The 22,092-nt window shown below is 46.3% G+C and overlaps 1 protein-coding gene across 2 annotated transcripts in view; it reads right to left on the bottom strand.

The window, feature by feature from the left end:
- Npas2 (neuronal PAS domain protein 2) overlaps window positions 1-22,092 on the bottom strand; it is a 183,075-nt gene that overhangs the window by 33,590 nt on the left and 127,393 nt on the right. For both annotated transcript variants that reach the window (XM_037199782.1, XM_028865753.2), the window contains exons 6-14: window positions 21,951-22,071; window positions 20,851-20,964; window positions 10,170-10,288; window positions 9,191-9,273; window positions 8,387-8,493; window positions 5,856-6,003; window positions 3,771-3,855; window positions 768-909; window positions 73-182 (exon numbers count right to left, since the gene is read on the bottom strand). In XM_037199782.1, the coding sequence (XP_037055677.1) occupies window positions 73-182; window positions 768-909; window positions 3,771-3,855; window positions 5,856-6,003; window positions 8,387-8,493; window positions 9,191-9,273; window positions 10,170-10,288; window positions 20,851-20,964; window positions 21,951-22,071 (1,029 nt within the window). The remainder of the gene's footprint in view (window positions 1-72; window positions 183-767; window positions 910-3,770; window positions 3,856-5,855; window positions 6,004-8,386; window positions 8,494-9,190; window positions 9,274-10,169; window positions 10,289-20,850; window positions 20,965-21,950; window positions 22,072-22,092) is intronic.

Here is a 22,092-nt window from a genome sequence, read left to right as displayed (position 1 = left end):
CTCCTGTGGCTCTTCAGCCCACACCCACAAGGCAGCACTCCCCTGCTGAGAAGATGGGGTTCCCGCACATACCGGCATTGTGGCTGCCTGGCTGAGCCCTGGCACTGGTAACTCCTGGGGTAGGGTGGCCGATCTTGGCAAAGCTGTGTTGCTGTTCTCGGCCATCAGCTTGGTTGGAGTGGCTGGAAGAAAACATGGGCCATGTCAGGGCACAGACAGGGGATGGATGGTGTGCTGCTAGTTCTTATGCCAACGTGACGCAGGCTAGGGTCATTTCAGAAGGAGAAACATCAACTAAGAAGATGCCTCCACCAGACTGGACTGTGGGCAAGCCTGAGGTACATTTTCTTGATGGATGATTGATGTAGATGGTGCCACTCCTGGGTGGGTGGTCCTGGATGGCATAAGGAAACAGGCTGAAGAACAAGCCAGTAAGCAGCAACACTCCACGGCTTCTGTATCAGCTCCTGCTTCGAGTTCCTGCTCTGACTCCCTGGATGACAGATGAAATAAACCCCTCCCTTCCCTAGTTGCTTTTTGGTCATGGTGTCATTTTTTGCTTGTTTGTTTGTTTTCAATCATGCCAATAGAAACCCTAACTAACACATATGGGAAAGCAGCGATCCGTGAGGTATGAAATACAGAGCATAAACTGTGCCTTCTGGGTACAGATGGCCTGGCCCAACTCAGTCTGGGCCTTTGTGTGACTCTGTGTCCCTGGTCTGATGGGGTTCCCATCCAGGACCCATCTAGGGAACGGCACTCACAGGCGGGTTCTGACATGGCTGTGTGTGAGGACTTGTGGGAACTCCTTGAGGACGCTGATGGCGAAGGACTTGTAGTCAGACCTGAGGGACCCATGTCAAGTGCATTAAAGTGCTGCTGAGGCTCCAGGCTTGAGTCCTTTTCCTGAAAAAAAAAAAAACACACATGCATACATAAATTCTTATTTCAGTGTTAAGAGTCCATGAATGAATGAATGACGTGACTTAGTCATGTGTGTAGAACAAGAACGTACCTAGAAGACTGAGGAAGAAATTGAGAGAAATACTCTGTCTTTTTTGGCAACATTGTAAGTACATTTGGGTAGAGTAGATACTCCTGTGTCATATAGAATCACTGAGAGGCTTATGTCTTACAAGCTACATTTATCTATACCTTCTCAGCTTTTATTCTGAATTTTCATACCTCCACAGACTGTGCATTCTATTTTCCCTTATTATTAAAATTAATAATAATTAAATAATAAATTTTAAAATTGTTATCTTATCACCCAGAATGTTGGCATTCTGAAATGAGAGATCAGAAAGCAATCAGGCCACTGTTAGCCCTGGGTCGCTAACGTGGCCTGTGAGGTAAATGCCATTAGGCCGTCACAAGACGCTCCTCAAGTGCCCCTGGTGCTTGCTCGCTGCGTGGGTGAGGAGCCTGGGGTCTCTCATCTTTTGATCTCTCTGACTCTTTACTGGTCCTGGCTTCCAGGCCGTCTCTACCCCAAACAAGGCACGATGAGAGGAAAAGCAGCTGTGGCGGCCCAGTTTCCCTCCTCTACGGCTTAGGTGTCATAAGTGTATGAAAATCGGGGTTATGATAGTTTTTTCTTAAAACCAAAGAAGAAAAAGTAGTGTTTATTCTCCCGAGTTCCGTTCCCACTCAGAAGGGTGGAAATTGCCAGTACCCACTGTGTTATGACCACTGACCTGGGTATTTCAATTTCACATATGTGATCCCATGTGCTGTTCTGTCTTTAGGCTCATGGCTCCTGTAAGGATGGTTGCTACCATGGTGTGTGTGTGTGTGTGTGTGTGTGTGTGTGTGTGTGTGTGTGTGTGTGTGTGTGTGTGTGTGTATCTGCAAAGAGGACTTGGGTGACTGATATGAGACCTACCAGCTGTTGCGTCAAATAGAGTGAGAGAAAGTGCCTGTATGTGTGTTGGGAAATATCAGCTGCTTAGTGACAATCTCCTTAGATAAGGCTGGTTCAAGGGTCACTGCATCATGACCGTAGTGAACTGCATGCTCCTGCTCAGCAGAGGGATCAGCCCAGGGAGTGAGTGTGCACATCGAGGGACTTCCACAGCCATTGCCCCCCATTGCCCCCACGGAATATCAATCTAGCCATGGAATAGGCATTTCACAAACAGGCCAGTCAGCGGAACAGTAAAACTCCCCCAAATACGATCACCACAGACAGCTGGAGAAGCAAGGTCCCAGAAGTTCCACTTCAAAAGGAGCTGCTACCTTGTCACTCAGAAACCTGAGTGACAAATTTCTGGTTGGCTGACGGGTGGGTACGCATGATACCTGCTCCTCAGTTGTCATGGGTGGGGTGTCTAACACTTGTCTAACACGAGCAGAATTCCATTCTCTGACAGGATGCATGGTGTGTGATGTGGCCAGCTGGGGACCAGACACTTCCCTAAGCAATGGCAGCCTCCTGGTGTCAGAATGCAAAGTGACGACTCCCAGAGGCAGCATGGCAGCAGGTAGGCCTCTTCAGACACTGCTCTCTGATCTCTAAAGGGGACGTCTCCTGCCGGGCGGTGGTGGCACACACCTTTAATCCCAGCACTTGGGAGGCAGAGCCAGGCGGATCTCTGTGAGTTTGAGGCCAGCCTGGGCTACCAAGTGAGTTCTAGGAAAAGGTGCAAAGCTACACAGAGAAACCCTGTCTCGAAAAACCAAAAAAAAAAAGGGGGGGACGTCTTCTTCCTCCCAATGTCATCGGCAAGGGATGGGAGATGTTTGTGTTGGTCCCAGACAGGATCGCAGGCTGCCCCGAGCCTCTGGTCAGAACTCTGGAATCTAGATGGCTGGACAGCCTAGGACTACCTTTCAACATATCCGAGAAAGGTTTTCGTCCCACAGTTGATGAGAGAAAATCCTTATTTCATAGACTGACTGGCAGCATTTTCGCTTTCTTAAGATAACATTGGCCCTTCTAGGTTCTTAGCTTTAGTGAAATACAACACTCCCTTTCCTCTCTTGCCTTTTCTCTCTGTCTTCTAATGTTTCTGCTTGCTTTATGAATGACCTTTGAGGACTGAGGCTCTGGTCTACTTGTAGATGATCTTCCCAGCTCCTTGGCATTGTCTGAGGAAAAGCCAGAGAACTCAGGGTAGGGGAAGGAAGGAGGCAATGGGATTTGTAGACTGGAAGATCTCTTTTACATCAGAGTTCTTTATACAAAGCTGACAACCGTGGCTCTCAACTAAACTCTGGGACACTGGAGTAGAAGCAACATAGAGACCCGGGACAGTGGCTTTGCGTGGATTCCATTCCCAGAGCCACAGAGCAAAACCCAAGCCAGAAAGAGCAGGAGGGACAGGCTAAGAACTGGAAACAACACAACAATTGTTCCACACTCTAGTGGGTGATGGAATTACTCCCCAGCATTTTATCTGCGGCTGCACTGCAAACTGGGCTTTTTATAGCCGTCATTGGAAGGCTGGGAAGCTGCCAAGCCATTCCTGGAGTCCAGAGGCTGTTTCTGAGGCAGCTCTTACAAGTGTGCCCTCGGGTACCTACCCATGCTCCCGTGCTCCGAGGGAAGAGCGCACCTAGTGTCCACCTCATAGGACCTTCATGAAAGGCAAATAAACAAACACCCCCTCCCTCCCCCAATCACGGAGAGTACTGCAGAACTAGAGCAAGCGCTCAGTTAGAGAGGCTTCTGCTCTCGCTATCTCAGTATTTATCAGAACAACCCATGGTAGGTGCCATTGCTTAGTCCTTCGTTGTTTTCACCCTCTGGGCAGGGATGAGCTCACCTTCAGTGTAGAGGGATGCATGGCCTCTGTTGGTGGGTCTTCCAAAGCCAGTTCCTGTCTCCTTTCCACCCGGACGTCTGCATAACTGCTCGGGAAAGAGACAGACCACAGTGGAGCTGGGACATTCCAGGAGGGCAATACCCAACAGAGCACGTGGGGGCCCTCTACATAAAACCTACTCATGGCATATGTGGCACAAAATAGCCCATCTGTGACCTGCTTAGGACATTGCGTTTCATTCCCACCTAATTGCCTTACAAGGATTCTAATATTATATTGCGGACGTTTCCATTTCCGGCATGGCTTTATTTCCTTCCCCACTATGCTCTCTCCCTTTGTTTCCCAAAACCTCCAGATACGGTAGCTTTTAAGATATATTTGTATTTGTTGATAAGCTTCTGCCTGTAAAGAGCTAAAAACTGTGCTTCAAACATACTCATTATAGGCAGTATATCTGGAAGTTATATAAAGAAACAAACCTAAAACTAGCCAGACCCAGGCCACTGCTGAATCTAGGGATCCATTTTGTCACCACTGTAGATCAACTCCAGTGTGGAGCTGCCGGATGGGGAGGCGACTGGGATGAGACCCTGGAGCATTTGACCCCTTATTTATTTACTCAGTTCATTTCCCATGCTCTCCTAGAGCTAGCTTCTTCCTGTGATTTGGGAGGTGGAGGATCAAGGAGGGTGGCATCTACCCTTCCCCGGGGCCTAAGCAACCTACTGGAAAAGACAGGCTGAGAGGCAGTGGATGACTACTGGCCATGAAGTCATAAGCCACTGGCTGAGGAAATCCAAAAGGATGGGCTGGGAGCTGAAGAGTGAGTCTGAGCATGGGCACAAAAATGAAATGAAATGAGATCAAGGTCACTGGCTGAGAATAGAGTGCTTTTCTCTATTCTCTGCACACTAAACACGACTATTCTACATGTGTAGGTGTGTATCCACCTTCATATATATGTTATATATATACTGTCATCCCTCACTATCCATGGGAACCAGATTCGGGACCCCCTTGGATACTAAAAACCATAGATGCTCAAGTCCCTAACATAAAAGGGGGTAGTATTTACACATCACTTGTTCTACATCCTCTTGTAAATTTCAAATCATCTCTAACTTCCTTCTAACACTTAAGACAATGTAAATGACATGTGTGTAGTTGGTATTCTATGCTCTTTAGGGGACAGTGAGAAGAAAAATGCTTGTATATGTTTAGTGTAAATGTAATTTAGAATTATTTTCCATCAGTGGTTAGCCAAATACATGGACCCAAAATCCACTTGATATCGGGGTGGACTATTTATTATTTTATTAGATTTTTTTTCTGAGATAGGGTCTCACTCTGTAGCCCAGCCTGGCCTCAAACTTGAGATCCTCCTGGCTCAGCCTCCCTCATGCTAGGATTATAGGAGTGTGACACTATGCTGGGCACAAAGTCTCTCTTCTAAACCAGCCTCTGGATGACTTGTCTGCTTGGCATTTCTCTCCTCAGACGGAGGGTGAATAACCAGTTTCCTTTACCTCTGAGAGTTGGGGATCCACACAAGACACATCTATGCCGTGCTGGACACATTGTTACCCTTTGAGTTCCTGCTCATGCACCCTGAGCTGTGGGTTCCCCAAAGCTACTAGGGACCCTCAGGACCACTTTCCTACAGGCAGCCCAGCTGTTGTCCTAATACTGCCTCAGTTGCCAGCAGGGGTTTTTGAAGCCTTAAAGAAAAAAAGAAGTATGTGCTTGAGTTATTTGGAAGCAACATTTTAATGTTCTCAAAAACAGCAACAAGGGGAAGCTGGGGGATGGATAGAGATGAGGGAAAATATGTAAGTAGGTCAGTGAAGCTGGAACTTCTAAATAATATCCTGGCAGCTTTCAAAGGGGCTTGATTGAAAACTCACGTGTCTCAGAGCTGGGAGGAGAGAAGGTGTGTGTACCTGGGCAGGGGCTGAGGTCTGACCATCCAGCTTGCTGCAGGTGACAGCCAGAGCTTTTCCTCTGACACGGGGTGTCCTTAAGGTGGCCCCTGATCCTTCCCTACACCCTTGATGGCCTCCCCCAGACTGCCAGCCTGTACAGTACCTGACCACCGAGTGTGTGCACACGATGAACTCGGGCTTGGAATTCCATTGGTGGTAGGTGATGTAGTAGTGTGTCTGTAACCAAATCCACTGCTGCCCTTTGGTTAGAAACCGGTAACAACATGATTTCCCTTTGCCAAACTGCATCACTAGGAGGGAAAAAAAAAATAGTAGACTTTGCATGGAATGTAAAAGTGACCCTTTGCCCGAGGCTTACTACTAAAATCCAAAAGTTCCAGAAGATAGCACCAAATATTGCTTATTTCTCTGGTTGCACTGTATTTTAAGTGACTATTATCACACAATCTGATACTTTGGGGAGGTTGTGAGGTGCTGGGGGTTGAATTTGGGAACTCATGCTTAGTAGGCAAGAGATATGACTTAGTCATACTCAGTCAAACTGAAGAATTCCGCCCCCCCTTTTTGCTTTTTTTTTTTTTTTTTCAGACAAAGTTTTTCCTGTGTAGTCTTGGCTGTCCCGGGACCCACTCTGTAGACCAGGCTGGTCTTGAACTCACAGAGATCTGTCTGCCTCTGCCTCCTGAGTACTGGGATTAAAGGCGTGTGCCACTGTCACCCTGTGTGAAGAATTCTTAATACAATGATTCCATATGTTCCCAAATGCTCTAAGGCTGAAAAAGTTCTTCACATAAGGGCACACAAGGATAGATTTTTCCATCTGGAGATTTAAGTAAAAAGAGACCTTGGTTTTCTTCCCACAGGTGAGATAGATGCCATTGGGACATCAAGAGCTGAGCAGAGGACGGAGCATCCAGACACTGAGAGAAATGGACCCAAAATAGACCTGCCAGCCAGCAACCGATGGGCATCTACAGCTGTCACCAACAGTTGAGTCTCAGTCTACACCGTTTTAGAACAGAGAGTCTGGCAAGGATGCCTGCAGCCCAGGTCTCCCCCTGCAGCTGCCTGGCTGCTTCAGAGCCTCTAGAGTTATGTCTGCAGATGGATGCCTCCTTTGGGGGAGTATCCAGGACAGAACGCATGCCGGTGGTTTATTAGCTCACGTGAGGGGGAAGGATAAATTATGGATCCAAGGAAGAAGACCAATTTAGATTTTATTACCACCGTGCCCACAGTTTAGCATCTTGTAATGAAAACAGTCGTGTGGAATCTTACCTAGGAACGTGAAGCTGGCAAAGGAGCACTGAACTGTTCAGATGTGGAGCTGAGTAGAGAAGCCCAGCGGAGTGTAAGTGTGGGCTCCGCAAAGCATGCACTTCTTGCCCGAGTCACTGGGCCAGTCTACAGATGCCTAGTGAGATTCTGTAACCTGAGTGCCTTCTCTATGCTAGAAGAGTCGGAGGCAGCCAGAGGCTGAAAGCAATCATGCCTCTCAAATCTGAATGTGCACGCCAATCCGCTGGAGGGACTTGTGGAAATGGATATTTCTCATTCCTGATTCCTGGTAGAGGGAGACCGAGAGCCTACAGCTGTAGCTAACCTGGTGTTCTTGCAGCTTGGGTAAAAGCTACATTTTGAGAAGCAAAGGGTTAAGGTGAAGACGAGGTTAAGATGAACTTTCCATCCCTACAGATCTAGTTGCAACTCCAGCGTGTTCCCTTGTCAACAAGGATGGCACAGAGAAGGAAGTCCTAACAGCCACTACTGAAGACCAGAGTCTGTGGTCCGTTGGTCAGAATCCATAGCTCCATGTTAGGGACGCCGTTCTTACTCAAAGCTGAGAGTTGGCACTGAAACTATGACCCTGAGTGGTTGATTCCGGAGTCTTCTTGTGAAATGAGACCTGGAAGAGCTTGTAATTCTTGCTCTCCTACAGCATGAGGCTTACCCTGAATGTTTCTTGGAGTGTTCCCCTCTTCCGTGGCAGGCACTGAGCCTTCTCTGACTTTTCCATCAGCTGTAGACTGGGCCCTCCCGATGCCCCAAACCGCGCCCCCCTCCCCGATCCTGTGTGTATCTCTTCTACATAGGCTTCCTTCCTGGCAGCATTGTGCAAAGTCACCTGCTTCTGGATTTCTCAACAGACCCTGCCCCGGAGGGCAGCCAGGAGATGCTGGCCCTGGGTACTGGCATCTTTTGGGTGAACATCTAAAAGGGCGTTTACTAGGAAACTCAAGCCACAAAGCCACTGCCTTGAGAATGTTGTCTTTGAGGACAGAAGGCCAGTCACAGCCCTGTGGTCAGGGACCAATATCCGACCTGCTGATTACGGACAGGAAGAGTATTTAGTATTTTGTCTTTCAAATGCATTCCATAGCCTAAAAGAAAGTCTAACCTTGCCTTAAGTTCTTGATTAGGATGAAAGGGTGGGACTCCTCTGGTTGGTAGTGGGATGTTTTGCTGGGCATTGGGGCAATATCAATTCCAAGTTAAAGCAGGAACCACGGAGCTAAGCATAGGGAAGAACACTATTGGCCCATACGATTACTGCATGGGACGCCATGTCTGCCCCACTGTGGCAAACAGACTTCCAGGTGCACAGACTCCTGCTGTTTGGACCCTTGTAAAGTAAGCACAAGACTCCTGGCGGGGCTGGTGAGTGATACTTACGGTGCTGGTGGCACCTGGCCAGGAGCTCCAGGTCATCGATGTGGTAGTAGTCATAGCCTGAGGTGCCCAGTACTTCAAAGGGCAGGTATCCTATGATTGGAGGGGCTCTGCAGGGAGACAAGAGGATCTCTTCACGAGAAGGAATGCTGCACAGTTCACAAGCTGGTGGTAACACTCAGTGACAGGGGCAGTTTGCACTCAGTGGTTTCCATGGAGGCCTTGTTTATCAGGAACCAGAGGCCAGAAAACAGTGTTGTAATGACAATTGGGACCAGCGAGCTCCTATTTAAAAAGGACTCATCTATGTCAGCATATAGGGACTGCATTCCTTGGGATAACCTGGCCCAAATGATAGAGAAGAATTTGAAATGGCTATAGACTGGGTCAGCACAATGCCCGGAATGAAAGGGCAGGGAGTGGGTGGTTGCTAGTTCATAAACTGGGGACGGTGCTGTGAAGGAAAGAAAGCGCTGGGTTGAAGGATTCGGGGGGGGGGGGAGGGTTGAAGAAACGAGAGACTCTCTCTCCCCATATTTGTTTTTGCCAATCAGGAAATAGAAATGGCCTAAGTTGGGACCATCCCAAAAATGTCTTGGGGGAACATCGGACCTGAGCACAAATGGGACAGGCACACGGGTGTCAGGATACTGACCTTCCCCTCAGCTGGGAACAACTGTTCTTACTGCCAAGGAGTTCTTCCCCTCCACTGGACCAGGCTGGACTTTATTCTCCCAAGCAGAGCCTGGCCCAGGCAAACAACGCTTGAAAAGGACCCAACTCAAATATGTTTTTCTTCTCACAAACCTGTGATCCAGAAATAAAAATTTCCATTCCAAGCTATGCCTCGAAGTGAATTCCTCTAAAGGTTCGTCAGCTACACACATTTCCTGTGTTGGAAAAGGGAAAAAAAGAAAAAAAAAAAAAAAAACCAGAATGTTGCTCAGGGTGCCAAATGCTCACCCTTGGTTGGTTCAAAAGGAATGAGCGATGGGTAACACAAGTTAAAACTGTTCTGAGCCAATCTCAAATAGCGCTGGACCGAAATTTGTCATCTGTAGCTAATTTCTGTATTAGCCGATCCTAAATTTATTTCACAAACTGGGAAAAGTACCTAGAAGAAGCCAAACTGTGCCTCACCCCCTTCCCATTATCTGGAAGTGTAGGAAACATGGGGAGATGGCTTTTCATCTGGATTTGAATTGCTAGTTTAATTCCATCCACATTTGTACCAGAGAAGTGAGGTGTGATCACGGAGGGGAAATACAATAATAAATGCTCACATTTTTTGACTCACAGTGTGAGACACACCTACTCAGTGCATAACGGTAGTGCAAGGATATGAAGCCTTGCCAACAACATCTTTGTGGATTCATCAGCAGTGGGTGCTGCCTTCAAACAAACAAAAAACCCACTGGAACCTGCCCCTGGGGCTTGGGATGAGCCATAGGGGCAGGCACAGAACCTAAACATGTAGAGGGTTTTTTTGTTTTTTGGTTTTTTTGAGACAGGGTTTCTCTGTGTAGCTTTGGAGCCTTTCCTGGAACTCACTCTGTAGCCCAGGCTGGCCTCAAACTCACAGAGATCCATCTGCCTCTGCCTCCCGAGTGCTGAGATTAAAGGTGTGCACCACCACCGCCCGGCAACATTTAGAGTTTTGAAAACGATTTTTAAAACTAACTTTACTGCAATTTTATTCTCCCCCACAAGGATCATTCATGACATGTAGCCGAATGTGACGTCACTGAAATAGGTCCCCATCGGGACGTCCCTGTCGGGAACTTGCCTTTAAGAACTGCGGTGTTGCCAGACGTACAGTGGCAATGAAGCAGACCTCCTTTCCTAGGGGCACGCGGCAAGGTCTTGAGAGGGTGTTGTCAAAGCCATTACAGGGCGGGCTAGGCACTGGGAGGGAGGAAGACACACAGGTTAGCCCTGTTGGCGACAGGAGCTGCACCTCACTGGCCCCTTCCTGATGAAACAGGAACACCTGTTCCTCCCACTGCACAGAGAAGGGAATGGAGGCGCCTGTTTGAGGCCATATTCCTAGAGGCTGAAGGGGGATCGAGACCATGGCGATAACCACTACACCCCTCTGACCCTCACTTCTCCTAGCTCTTCAGAATTTGCTTCCCGTGGTGGGGAAAACTCCTTCTACAGCAGTGGTTCTCAAACTTCCTAAGGCGGCAACCCTTTAATACAGTTCCTTGTGTTGTGGTGATCCCTAACCATCAGATTATTTTCGTTGCTACTTCATAGCAGTAATTTTGCTACTGTTATGAATATTTTTTTTAAAAGATGTATTTATTTGTTATGTGTACACTGTTCTGCCCGCATGTATGCCTGCATGCCAGAAGAGGAAACCAGATCTTGGTTGTGAGCCACCATGTGGTTGCTGGGAACTGAACTCAGGACCTCTGGAAGAGCAGCCAGTGCTCTTAACCGCTGAGCCATCTCTCCAGCCCCCTGTTATGAATCTTAATGTAAATATCTGATATATGACTCCTGTGAAAGGGTCATTTGACCCCCAAAGGAGTTGAAACCCACAGGTTGAGAATCACTGTTCTACAGGAAGGGCCTGGATGCTGGCTTCTGGTGGTTTTTTTTTTTTTTTTTTTTTTTTTTAAGCTATATATACATATAAAATGTTTACAGTATCTGTCTGCATGCAGAAGAGGGCGCCAGATCTCATTACAGATAGTTGTGATCTACCATGTGGTTGCTAGGAATTGAACTCATGACCTCTGGAAGAACAGCCAGTGCTCTTAACCTGTGAGCCATCTCTCCAGCCTGACTTGTGATGTTTTAAGAGTAAGTTTCATTGTCCAACAGTGCTTCCATTACTGATAGTCTCAGGAAAAGAAGTGGTGCCTTCACAAGCATGAAGGAATCTGTTTCAAACCTCATTTTAGGGAGTCTGGGATGATACAGGGGCCAGGCCACTGAGGAGGTGTCCTTGCAACTTAGTTGTGGATGATCTGGGATGCCTTCCATGGGGTAAAGGCTCAGTTTCCAGGTAGATGCTATTGGGCAGTGGTAAAACCCTGGGAGATGCACTTAGTGGGATGTTCTTGGCTCTGAGGGTCTGCCTTTGACAGGGACTGTGAGACTCTGGTCTCATCCACACTGTCTCTCCTCCAGCCATGAATCAAGCAGCTCTGTTCTGCTGTGTGCTCTGTGTTCCCTGATGTGACAATCCTCCTCACCACAGGCCCCAAAGCAGCAGGACAATGAACCACAGACTGAAACTTCTGAAACAGTGAACCAAAATAACTTTTAAACTCGTTCTTAAATGTCAACAAAATTGAACAGGATGTGATGACATCTCTCTACAAGCCTGTCGTTTTTTTTTTCCTCACAAGTCTAAGAAGACATTACTGCCATCATTTTAGATGGGGAAAGCAAGGCCCAGAAAGGTCACTTAGAGAGAAGCTAATGGCATGAGAGCCCCACAGGTCTTTGGCTAAGTCCAGGTTCTCAGGGGATAAAGGGGTTGGATCTAGACTCATGTCCATCAATTTGTTGGAAACCAGGCTCCCATCATCCTCCTAAGACCCCACTGGGCATCAATGAAGTTCTTCCTGGGGACTGCCAGGGTGACTGCAGAACTAATCTTTTGGGTCAGAAAAATTTTATTACCTGTAGATTGAATTTTTGAGGGGAGGAGAGCACCCAGTTAAATACGAAAATAACCAGCTTGGCCCATCCATAGAATCCTCAAATTCCAGTGTGTGGCTGGCTCCCCTGCGACCTCTGGTTTGGCAACTTGAAGTCTACCCAGATCATGTAATTCAGGCATGGGTACTTTCCAGAGCTTGACGGCCTAGCCACCATGTGGCCAGGGCTGAGGGTTCCTAGAGTAGGGGGCCATATGACCTTTCCTTTTAAAAATGTAGCTGGTTACAGTTGGCTCTTCACAACTGAGGCTTCTGAATTCAAAAACTGAACTAACTGTGGATCCATATATTTGAAAACATCTGAAAGAAGCCACTATATATCTGTTGAACACACAGACACAGACACACAGACACACAGACACACACACACACTTTCAACATCATTATTCCCTAAGCAATTCAGTAAAACCATGTAGCATTTATATTTTCATCTGGAGATGATTTTAAATATATGGGGGGGGGGTGGAGGGTGATATAAACACCCCACACTATTTTATACAGGGAACTCGAGCACCCATGGGTTTGGTATGTCTGAGGTACCTGGGAACGACCTCCAATGGATATTGAAGGGTGCCTGAATAACCTGTGCCTTCTAAACTCGCAGATTTCAGTGCCATTACACTTTCCAGTTTAACCAAAAGCATATGGAACATCAGAAAACCAAATGCATTTTAAAATGAAATCTGCAGGATTATAGTTTAGCTTTCCAATCATTTTTTGTTTTCTATATTTATAGGTTTGTAAATGAATCTATAATGCGGTCTGCTATCCACTAACATGAATAAATTCATTTTACCAAACACATTCTCTGAATTCACTCACATAAATACTAATAAATGTTTCCAAACACGAATACAAAGTGGGTAAAATAAAAAACAGTGGTCTCGAGAGAGTTTACATCTGTCATGAGCTGGCTTAAGACTATTGTAGATTCATTTTGTAGGGCGAGCCAAGAGATTTATCAAGGGAAAGGAAAACAATCCCACATAAGGGAAGGTCTGCAGATGTGAACATCTGTGTAATAAAAAAAAGACATTAAAAATTTCCCAGATGTGAAATACTCTCTGCTCGGATCGAAGAGACATTACCATGCCAGATAATGACCTAATAAAATTCTCTCGACTCTTTTGGGAATGCCAAGACCTTGGAGACAAACTTCTAAGGACTCCTTAGGAACTTCAGAGATCTCCTTCTCGCCCTAATTGGTGCACCTGGTTGGAGCCACCCTTTGGCCTCTAAACCCACAGGCTGCCGGCCAGAGCCTTCTCCCCGATTTCCTGTGCAAAGCGGGTAGAAGATGGAGGAGTGGGAAACACCTGCCTAAGGCGTGTTCCTCCTTTTAAGGGGAGCAGAGACTGGCATGATGGTCATTAAGTGGGATTTTGCAGATCTTTCACTCAGCCTGGCTGCCTTCCAACACAGTTTTATCTGCTCTTTTGTAACTTCAAAGGTGAAAATCCCCAGCTCTACCCCCGTCCTTGCCTAGGGAAGTTCCATTATTACTGGTAGCCTGAACTTAGATGAATATTCTAGAGACGAGCTCCAAATTGTCTCTTCTTTTCCCAACCATTTTCCCCCCACTGGAAACCTTAACTACCTGAGAGGCTGATCCAGGGGGATAGACAGTGAACCAGAGTGAATATTCTAGTAAAGGCCAAGAAGGCCTTGCAGAGGAAGCAAGGGGAGGACACTCCCTCACACACTGCTGCTTAAGTGTGAAAAGATTTTTTTTTTCTTGAAGCACGAGGCTCCTTGCATGTACCAGAGGTATACATGCATGCCTTCACGGCCATATTTAGCATTTAGAATAACTCTCTGGCACATCAGATCCCAAGGTAGTTTAAAGCCATTAATTAAGGATTCAATTACCTATTTCGATTTAAATAATAGGAAAAAATACATCTAATTACAACTGGCTTCTTTACCTCTCAAAAGGATGTGCCACTGACTGTTGGTACAGCCCTCCTTTCTCTGGTCCCCCATCCTCATGATATAGAGGAGTGCTTCTCTCTTGCTCCATTTTCTCTCTAGAGGCTGCTTACTCAAAAATGGATGCTACCCTTGCCAAAAGTTGGGCAAGCAGGCCTTTCTCATGTGGGAACTGAGCCTTGCTTCCCATCTCCGGTGCTGAGCAGGTTCTCAGCACATGTTTTCTGGATGAATTTCTCAGGAATGACTTGCACTTCATACTCAAACTGAGATTTGGGCTCAGTCCAGGAAGGAACTTTCTGGTCTTTGCCAGTAACTAGCACACAGACTTTGGGACCCCAGGGTGGCTTCTCCTTCACAATTCCTCCACTCTGGCACCTCTTGGAGGGTTCTGGAAGTCATTGACATTCAGGCTAGCTCATTATCCTACTGAAGGATTGAACACTGGTCCAAAGGAGGCCTGGGCTGGAAATTACATGACACAATGGCCATCAAGGGTTGACAAAGAGGAAGTGTCTAACAGGGGGCCCTGTCTGGAAAGATGCATGGTGGCACTGCTTAGGACCTTCAGACTAAAATTTTTGGTCCAAAGGTTTTCAGGCTCAACTTTTCAAGATTGTCTCTATCTTAGATACCTTGAAAGAGTTCTGTCTTGGGTTGGCATTCTTGGGAGTCTCAAAATCAAACTCCCAAAATTCTGTGGGGTGTCAGAATGACTAATGCTGTTTCCTTGGGACACACCTGAGGTTGGCTCCCAAGCCTGTCCCATGTCAAAGCTGACCTGCCAAATCAGTCATGATAAGGACACATGATAAGTCGTGGTATGGACACAGGACTGGGGGAATCTCAGGCGGCAGGAGAACTTGTCTCAAGGGGTTTAGGAAAGGACGGGGGAGGTTCAGAGCTAACAGTGGGTGCTAGTTAGCAGCAAAGGGAAGGAAAATGATGCCCTGACCCTGCTCCACTCAGCCTGCAGCTCAGTCTCCTCTCCTCAGATGGACTGCTGATTCACCACTTACAGAGTCTCTGGGAAAGCACATGACTAGTCCACACAGAAAGTAAAAGGTAACTTTCTGGGCATTTCTTGAAACAAAGCCAATGAGTATCTGGGAAGACATGGCTTTAGCAATCAGAGACGAGATTTTCTCTGCAGAAGGGGGCGGTTCCCAGCCTCCTAAGTTTGACAGATGTCCTACATGCTTAGTTCTGGTTTGGGGACCACTGAGAGGAAAACACTCTCCAGTCCACTCATGAGGCATCATCTCGCACCAACAAAGTGCTAATTTCAGACTCCATGTTTCTCCTTCACCCAGCATGTCTAATTTGGTGTGTTCAGAACAGACAGATATCAGGGTTCACGGCATGCTTTATTGGGTATGCTCTGAACCGTCAAATATCAAAGTTCTTGGGAGACAGTGACACACTCACTCTCCTACTTCCTGGCCCAAGTACCATCCACCTGGCTCACATAATGCTTGGCTATTTTATTTCTGCAAGGTCTGCTTAGCAGAGAAGCGTAATGTGTGGGGAGAAGGCAAGAGCTCCATGAGAAGGCTGGTTTTGCAGTCTGGTAAACCGAAAAAGAAAAAAAAAAAAAAAAGAACATTGCTCTAAAGGAAAACTGTATGTCTTACTTAAATCTTTTATACTTCCTGCCATTCACTGAGTATTTCCAGGGGACCAGAGGACTTTGGTAATGGAGTTCAGACTTCTCCCTGAGGATTGGTGTGGGTAGTGGTAAATTCTTCATATGCAGAGGAAACTGAAATTCTTCTTGAGGCCTTCATCCTGTCTGGATATTTTTGGCATATTTTCACTTAGAATTATAGACCATCTTGCACATGAAGTCACTCTTGGATGAGAGCAAGCAGAAAGATGTAGTTGATGAATGTATGCCCATCCTTCATCGCTCCATTGAAAGATGGACCTTAGATGACTGTGCAGGACCATGGCCTTGGGTAATAGCTTCTTATTAACCGTGATCTAAAACCCGCGGCTGCCTCATCTGATAGCTGACCTCCTCTGGGGGGAAGGAGGATTCGATGCTGCCTGGCTGAGTGGAGAGCATGTTTCCTTATTAGCTCTGAGGGGGCCAGTGGTGTTCACACCGCACACTTTGTACTAGAGATTTCCAAACCCCCGCATCTGTATTCAGGGAGCTCTGGTGTGCCTGCACCTTGATCTCTTAAACCAAGACATCTTAATTAATTCAGCACAGGCGAGAAACAAAACACAAAAGCAACAACCTCAGAGCCAGGCAACCTACAGCCAGAGCCCCCCCCCCCCCCAGGGGAACACATGGAACCAAGTGTTAGAAGCCGAAAGGCCCTGGCTTCTGCCAGCGCTTCAATCTGGTGCTGTGGTTAGAGGCAACTAGGTAAAATGAGGGCAGGGAAACTTTTATACTCTGGTGTGTGGTTTCTGGAAAGCCCATGGTGGAATGTTTGCTGAGGGTGACCTATTTGGAACTAAACCAGCAACTTTTGAAATACTGTGTTCTGGATTTCAGTCAGACGCACATGTAAGTCCAAGGCTGGGGGAGGACCCAATAAAAGATGGCTTTCTTCTTGCCATGAAATGACCTATCAGGAGGAGAGCCTGCTTCTTACGGCCCCTTAAAGCAAAGATGCTCATCGTGTTCTTAACACTTCTCTGGCTGTATGTCAGGGGGATGTGGTACTTGGGTACATGGAGCTTAAGAAGGTCCTCCTGATCCCGTATTTAACTAGAAGAGTGGAAAGATGGGACAGTGTGTTTGTTCAAAAGCGTCCCTCTTTGTCTCTTTGTAGAGAACATCTGTTATAGGACAGCCATAGTCCAAATAGAATCTTTTTATCTTGGTGATGCTCTGGAATGATCAACATACAGAGCAGAGGAAGACAGGGTCCCTGTGATTAGGGACCACTCCACTGCTCTCCACCAGCCAGGATTCCCAGGGAAGGATGGGACTTGTGGTCACCTAGCCCAGTCTGTATTCTTCGGGAGCCTTTGCCAGGCAGGTCAGACACTGCCCTCAAGCGAACACTTCTAAAAGGATCCATTTCTTGGTCCATTTCCCAACACACATTTCTTCACATATTAAAAACATCTAGGATAAAGAAGTCCTGTGTTCGAGACCTTCTTCCTAGAACATTGAGGGCCAATGACCATCTCCTAAGGAGTGACCAACATATATACAATATTAAGGAGAAGGGAAAATTCTACTTTGCTCAAGTCTTTGGGCGACTACTGCTGTTTATATTGCCCGACACACTGGGATGGTGGACAGAGGGGAAGGGGTGGGTCCCAGAACTTCCGTGAGAAAGCATAATCTCACCAGTGGGGACAAAGGTACTTGTCCACCTTCCATGGACAAGTACCCTCCTTCCCCCCTCCTTTCCATCCCACCCTCTTGGCAAAGGTCAAGAAGCTGGAGGAAACCCATCCCCCAGTCAACAAGAAAGCAGACGGGATCCTCATGGATGTACCGTGAGGGTCTCCCAAAGCTCTCACTGGCTCAATGTCAAACTCTCCCTTCCCACTCTTGCTCAGATGGAGCCTAGGGCCCATGCATGCCACTCGGGTGCTCCGTCATCAAGCTATACACTAGCCCTTATTTTTTAAGTTGACACCTAGCAATTGTACATGCTAAGGAGGCACCAGGTGATGTTTCATGTATGCTGTGCAATGTTCAAATCAGGGTAAGCATTGGTACCTCCTCAAACATGATTTTTTTTTTTTTTTTTTTTTTTTTTTTGGTGATGAACACTGAGGTCTTTTCTTCTAGAATGTTAAATGAGGAAAACATTATGGCTATCCCCAGTCACCCTACTGTGGTGGAAAGGGGTATTAAAATTGACGTCTCTTGCCTAACTGGAGCCCGCCTCCGCATTTCACTTCAGGTCTTTTGCATTTGTGCCGAGGTCTCCCTTGACACTTGGGGACTCTCGTCTCAGCCAAGCTTTTCTAACTTCAGCTTACATAGAGGTTCTGGAGGGAGACTGCGTTCTTGGCTTCAACATTTCTGCTTTTGATGCTGCATGTTTATAGCAGCAACAGTTAAAAAAAAAGTCACACATAATTTCCACACATTCTTACAAGCAAACAAACACTGTCTTGGCTTGAAGTGAGAATAAAGCCTTGCTACTTAAAAAATAAATAAATAAAAATAAAACACAACTCAGGTATTCAGAAAGAAGCCTGCCTATTTCCTTGAAAGCTTCTAAGATGAGATGCATGACAGGATGGTTTAAAGTGCTATTTGGAAGGTTTTTTAGGAAGAGAAATGTAAATTCATGGGGTACAGGATTGCTGCTCACCAGCCAACCAAAGGCTATCCTTTGAACTGATCATGTGCCCTGTTGACATGAGGCCATGGGAAAGCAGCATCCCATGGTGCTCAGTCTGAGAGCCCTCCATGCATTTGGCCACTTAGGATAGTCTTTGACTGTAGCACTTGCCATTACAGCCAATGGACACACGTGTTTCAGATATTATGATAAATCGCTGCATTATAGAATTTAACACCTAGCTTTTTTCTTTTTGGTGCTAGGGACTGAACATGCCACTGAGCTCCGTCCCAGACCCACACCTGTGTTTAAATATGCAGTTAAGCAGGGCCAAGTATACCTGTACACTACCACCATCCATCTCTAGAACTCTGCCTTAGAAAATGGAAACTCTATACCCACTCAGCAACTCCCCCACTAGCCCCTCCCCCAGCCCTTGGCACACACCCTTGACTTTATCCTTATGGATTGAAGTACACTAGGTACCTCCTATGTGTGGAACCACACAACGCTTGCCTTTTGATGACAGGTTTATTGTACTTTGCATAATGCTTTTCACTGCTCTTCTATGTTGCAGCATACACCAGAATTTCCCTCCTTTTATAGGCTGAGTAATAATCCACTGTAAGAATATTGTACACTTTTTTTTCCTATCCATTCACCCACAGATGAACCACTGGACTGCTTCTGCCTCTTGGGAATGGCAACTAATGCTGCTGTTTACACAGCTGTAACAAACACCTCTTCAAGCACCTGATGTCATTTCTTTGGGGCATATACTAAGAAGTGGGGTGACTGGATTATACAGTACTTTGGTTTAGGTTCGAACAAATCAGCATTCACATTTAAAGCCTATTCTAAATGGCCACTTATATTCAATGATAAAGCTGATTGGAAAGGAATATTATTAGTATCTAGGGAACGATACAATAATGAACTCACAAAGTCCAGGACTCCTGGAGCCAGAATCCCTCCCAGGCCTTTCCAACTGCATGACCCTGGGCCTTGGGTCCCCTGAACTAGCATTTTTGAACAAGGCCTAAGAATTTGCACTTTGACAAGCTGCCTCATCCAAGGAATCACTGCTTTGGGTTTGGCACAATGTTGGCTTTTCTACCAGGTGTCAACTTCTTCATTTGGGCAGCCTGCAAGCTACCAGTATCTTCTATGGGATGGCTCCCTAATGTTCTCTCATGAAGCTTGCCCATGCCTTTCTGATCATCCAGATCAGACACGGTCAGGCCTTGGCTTCATTCAGACTGAGGGGTCCACATAGGAGAACGGATGCCTCCACTCACCCCACCCCCTTACCATCATAGTCACACGGATCCCTGGATGGATTGGTCCTCTGAAGGACCAAGCCAGCCATGGAGGCCGTTCTCCAGGCAAAAATCCCTGGACAAGGACCTGAAAATCACTCTGGCAGGTTTCCTCTACTTAGCATCTCCTTGAAGCCCTTTAAATGAAGCATGCATGTTTATACCATGCAGCCAAGGATCATTTAGGGTGGATGGAAAAAATCCCGGTCAGCCTCAGCACTTGAATGTGGTGCCATGACTTTGGCTTGTTCCGTTAGAACCTGGGACTAATTTGGCTGGGGTAACAGCCTCAAGCGGGTCCCAAGTCAAACAGTAGTAACGAATGCAGCAGAAGTTAGAACTGTTCTCGAGTGTTCTCTGTGCCTCCCACAGGCCCTCCTCCTCCTCAGCTCCGCAGCTCAGCATCCTATTCTGTTTTCCTCTGGTTTCGTTCCCTTCTCCTTTTCTCTCCTCCGCCCTGACTCCCCATCAACGCTGTCTCTTTTTTTTCTTTGTTGTTTTTATGAAACATTAGCTTTTCTGATGGTATCTGTTTTGTGTTGAGTTTGAGGGCCACAGCCACTTAAGAAGCAGGCCTTCCTGTGCTCTGGCCAGAGTGGGATCTGCTTTGGCAATTTCTAGCATTAGACCCTGCCTTCCCATTTTGCATGGATGACAAGTCAAAATGAGTGTTCAAGTCTAGTTTGGAGTTCATGTCTCTGCAGCTAGGGCTTGGGCAATTAGTTGTCTGGGTAGTTTCTGAAAAATAAGACTGACTTCTGCTTGATAATTGATCCAATGTAGATTCCTAGCTCATGGTAAAACAGTCCCTTCAGTGTTAGTGAGTTAGTGACCCATGAACCAGACCTATTAAATCATGCTCACAGCAGGACTGTTCAGGAGAGAAAACACATAGGGAGCAAGGAGACAGACCTGGGTGTCACAACTCAGGCCTGTCTGGTGGAGTATGCAGGCTGAGCCTGTTCTGTATTAACTGAAAACTATTTCTCACCGCATAGGATTATCCCACCAGCCTGAAAACAAGTAAACAGATCTCACACAATTCAGGGTGCATGTGGACACCAGCACAAACTGGTGTATGTATGTGTTCTTGAATGGGAGAGAACACTGATGAATTACTTACACACACACACACACACACACACACACACACACACATACGGTCCTGGGGACAGGAAAATCCAAATGCAGACATGAAATCATTTGTAGGACCTCATATGCATGTTTTGCATGATAAAAGACACCGTTAAAAGAGTAGGACAATTAAAGCTTACCATTGTTGTAGGAGCGAAAATTTCCTACAAATTTTATGTATTCATAAGTTGGAAATTCCTTTGGGTTCAAGCTGCCTCTGAGAAGATGGCAATAAAACTCTAAATCGTTGTCAGCTGGGTCGTTAAAGGGGGGAGAGAAAGGGAGAGGAACGTTATACAGACTCCAGACTAAACAAGTTGTGCCTCTATGATTTACTCCACGCATGGCCTGCGTGGTTTTCTCCTTAGAACGGACCGTCAGATCAAGACTTCTAACCCTGGAAGCTACAGGCCTTTCTCTCCATAGCTCATACATATTCCACATGCTATACTTGGACCCAATTAGTCAATTTGCTCACAGATGTCTGTGGTGGGTTATGTCGGCATCGATTAGTTCTGGTTGTTTTCACATGGCATACTAAAATAAAGCTGCTCGTATAGAGCCACTCTCTTTAATTTAATCTTTTTTGCTTTGCTTTGAAGGAAAATCAGATGTACGACGGGACCAATTATGCATGGAAATGGACTGGGGCTTGAGCAAATGCAAGCATCTTTGCTACCGCCTGCATTTGCGTATGCTTCGTTAAGCGGCGCGTGGTAAGCAGGCACCGGGGCCCGCCTTCTATCTAGGTTGCCAAATATTTTGATATAAACCTCAAACTTCCATAAAATTGCCCATGTATATAAATAGCCAGATGACAGGCACGGGAGGACAGAATATGGATTTCCGACCTAATTATTCAATTAGCAGTTGATTACTTTGCTATCACAGAAACTTTACATTTTAGCACTCCCTAAAATCAGTAGATTGCTCACTGATTTTTGCCCTATTTATTACCCTCATGTAAAAAGGCATCTCTTGTCGTACATGCGAAACATGTTATCATTCTGAAGCTGTACTTGCAACCTTTCAACATAAAAGCTAAAATGTCTTACATGCTCCAAGTTCCAGTTTTAGCTTCAACTTAAAATATACCTCAGAGGATCTAATGTTCTGAGTCACGAGGAAAATTATTCTTAAAATTAGTCCTCCCTTCTTAACTCATTCTGACCTCCTTTCATGAGCTAGAGCTAAATTCTTGCCTTTAGATTTAATAACACCACCCGGAAGGCGAACTTACATTTTAGGAATTCTGGGGAGGGGGAATCCGTCACAAGCATATGGGAAGAAAGTATTTTATAAACTTCAGAATGTTCTTGTTCTGGAAGGAAATTTAACAAGTTCTGATCCATGACATCCGACTGCAAGAGAAAATAAAGAGA

Source organism: Peromyscus leucopus, chromosome 16_21 (assembly GCF_004664715.2).
Source record: "Peromyscus leucopus breed LL Stock chromosome 16_21, UCI_PerLeu_2.1, whole genome shotgun sequence".
Lineage (NCBI taxonomy): Eukaryota > Metazoa > Chordata > Mammalia > Rodentia > Cricetidae > Peromyscus > Peromyscus leucopus.
This window is presented reverse-complemented; position numbering and strand designations above follow the sequence as displayed.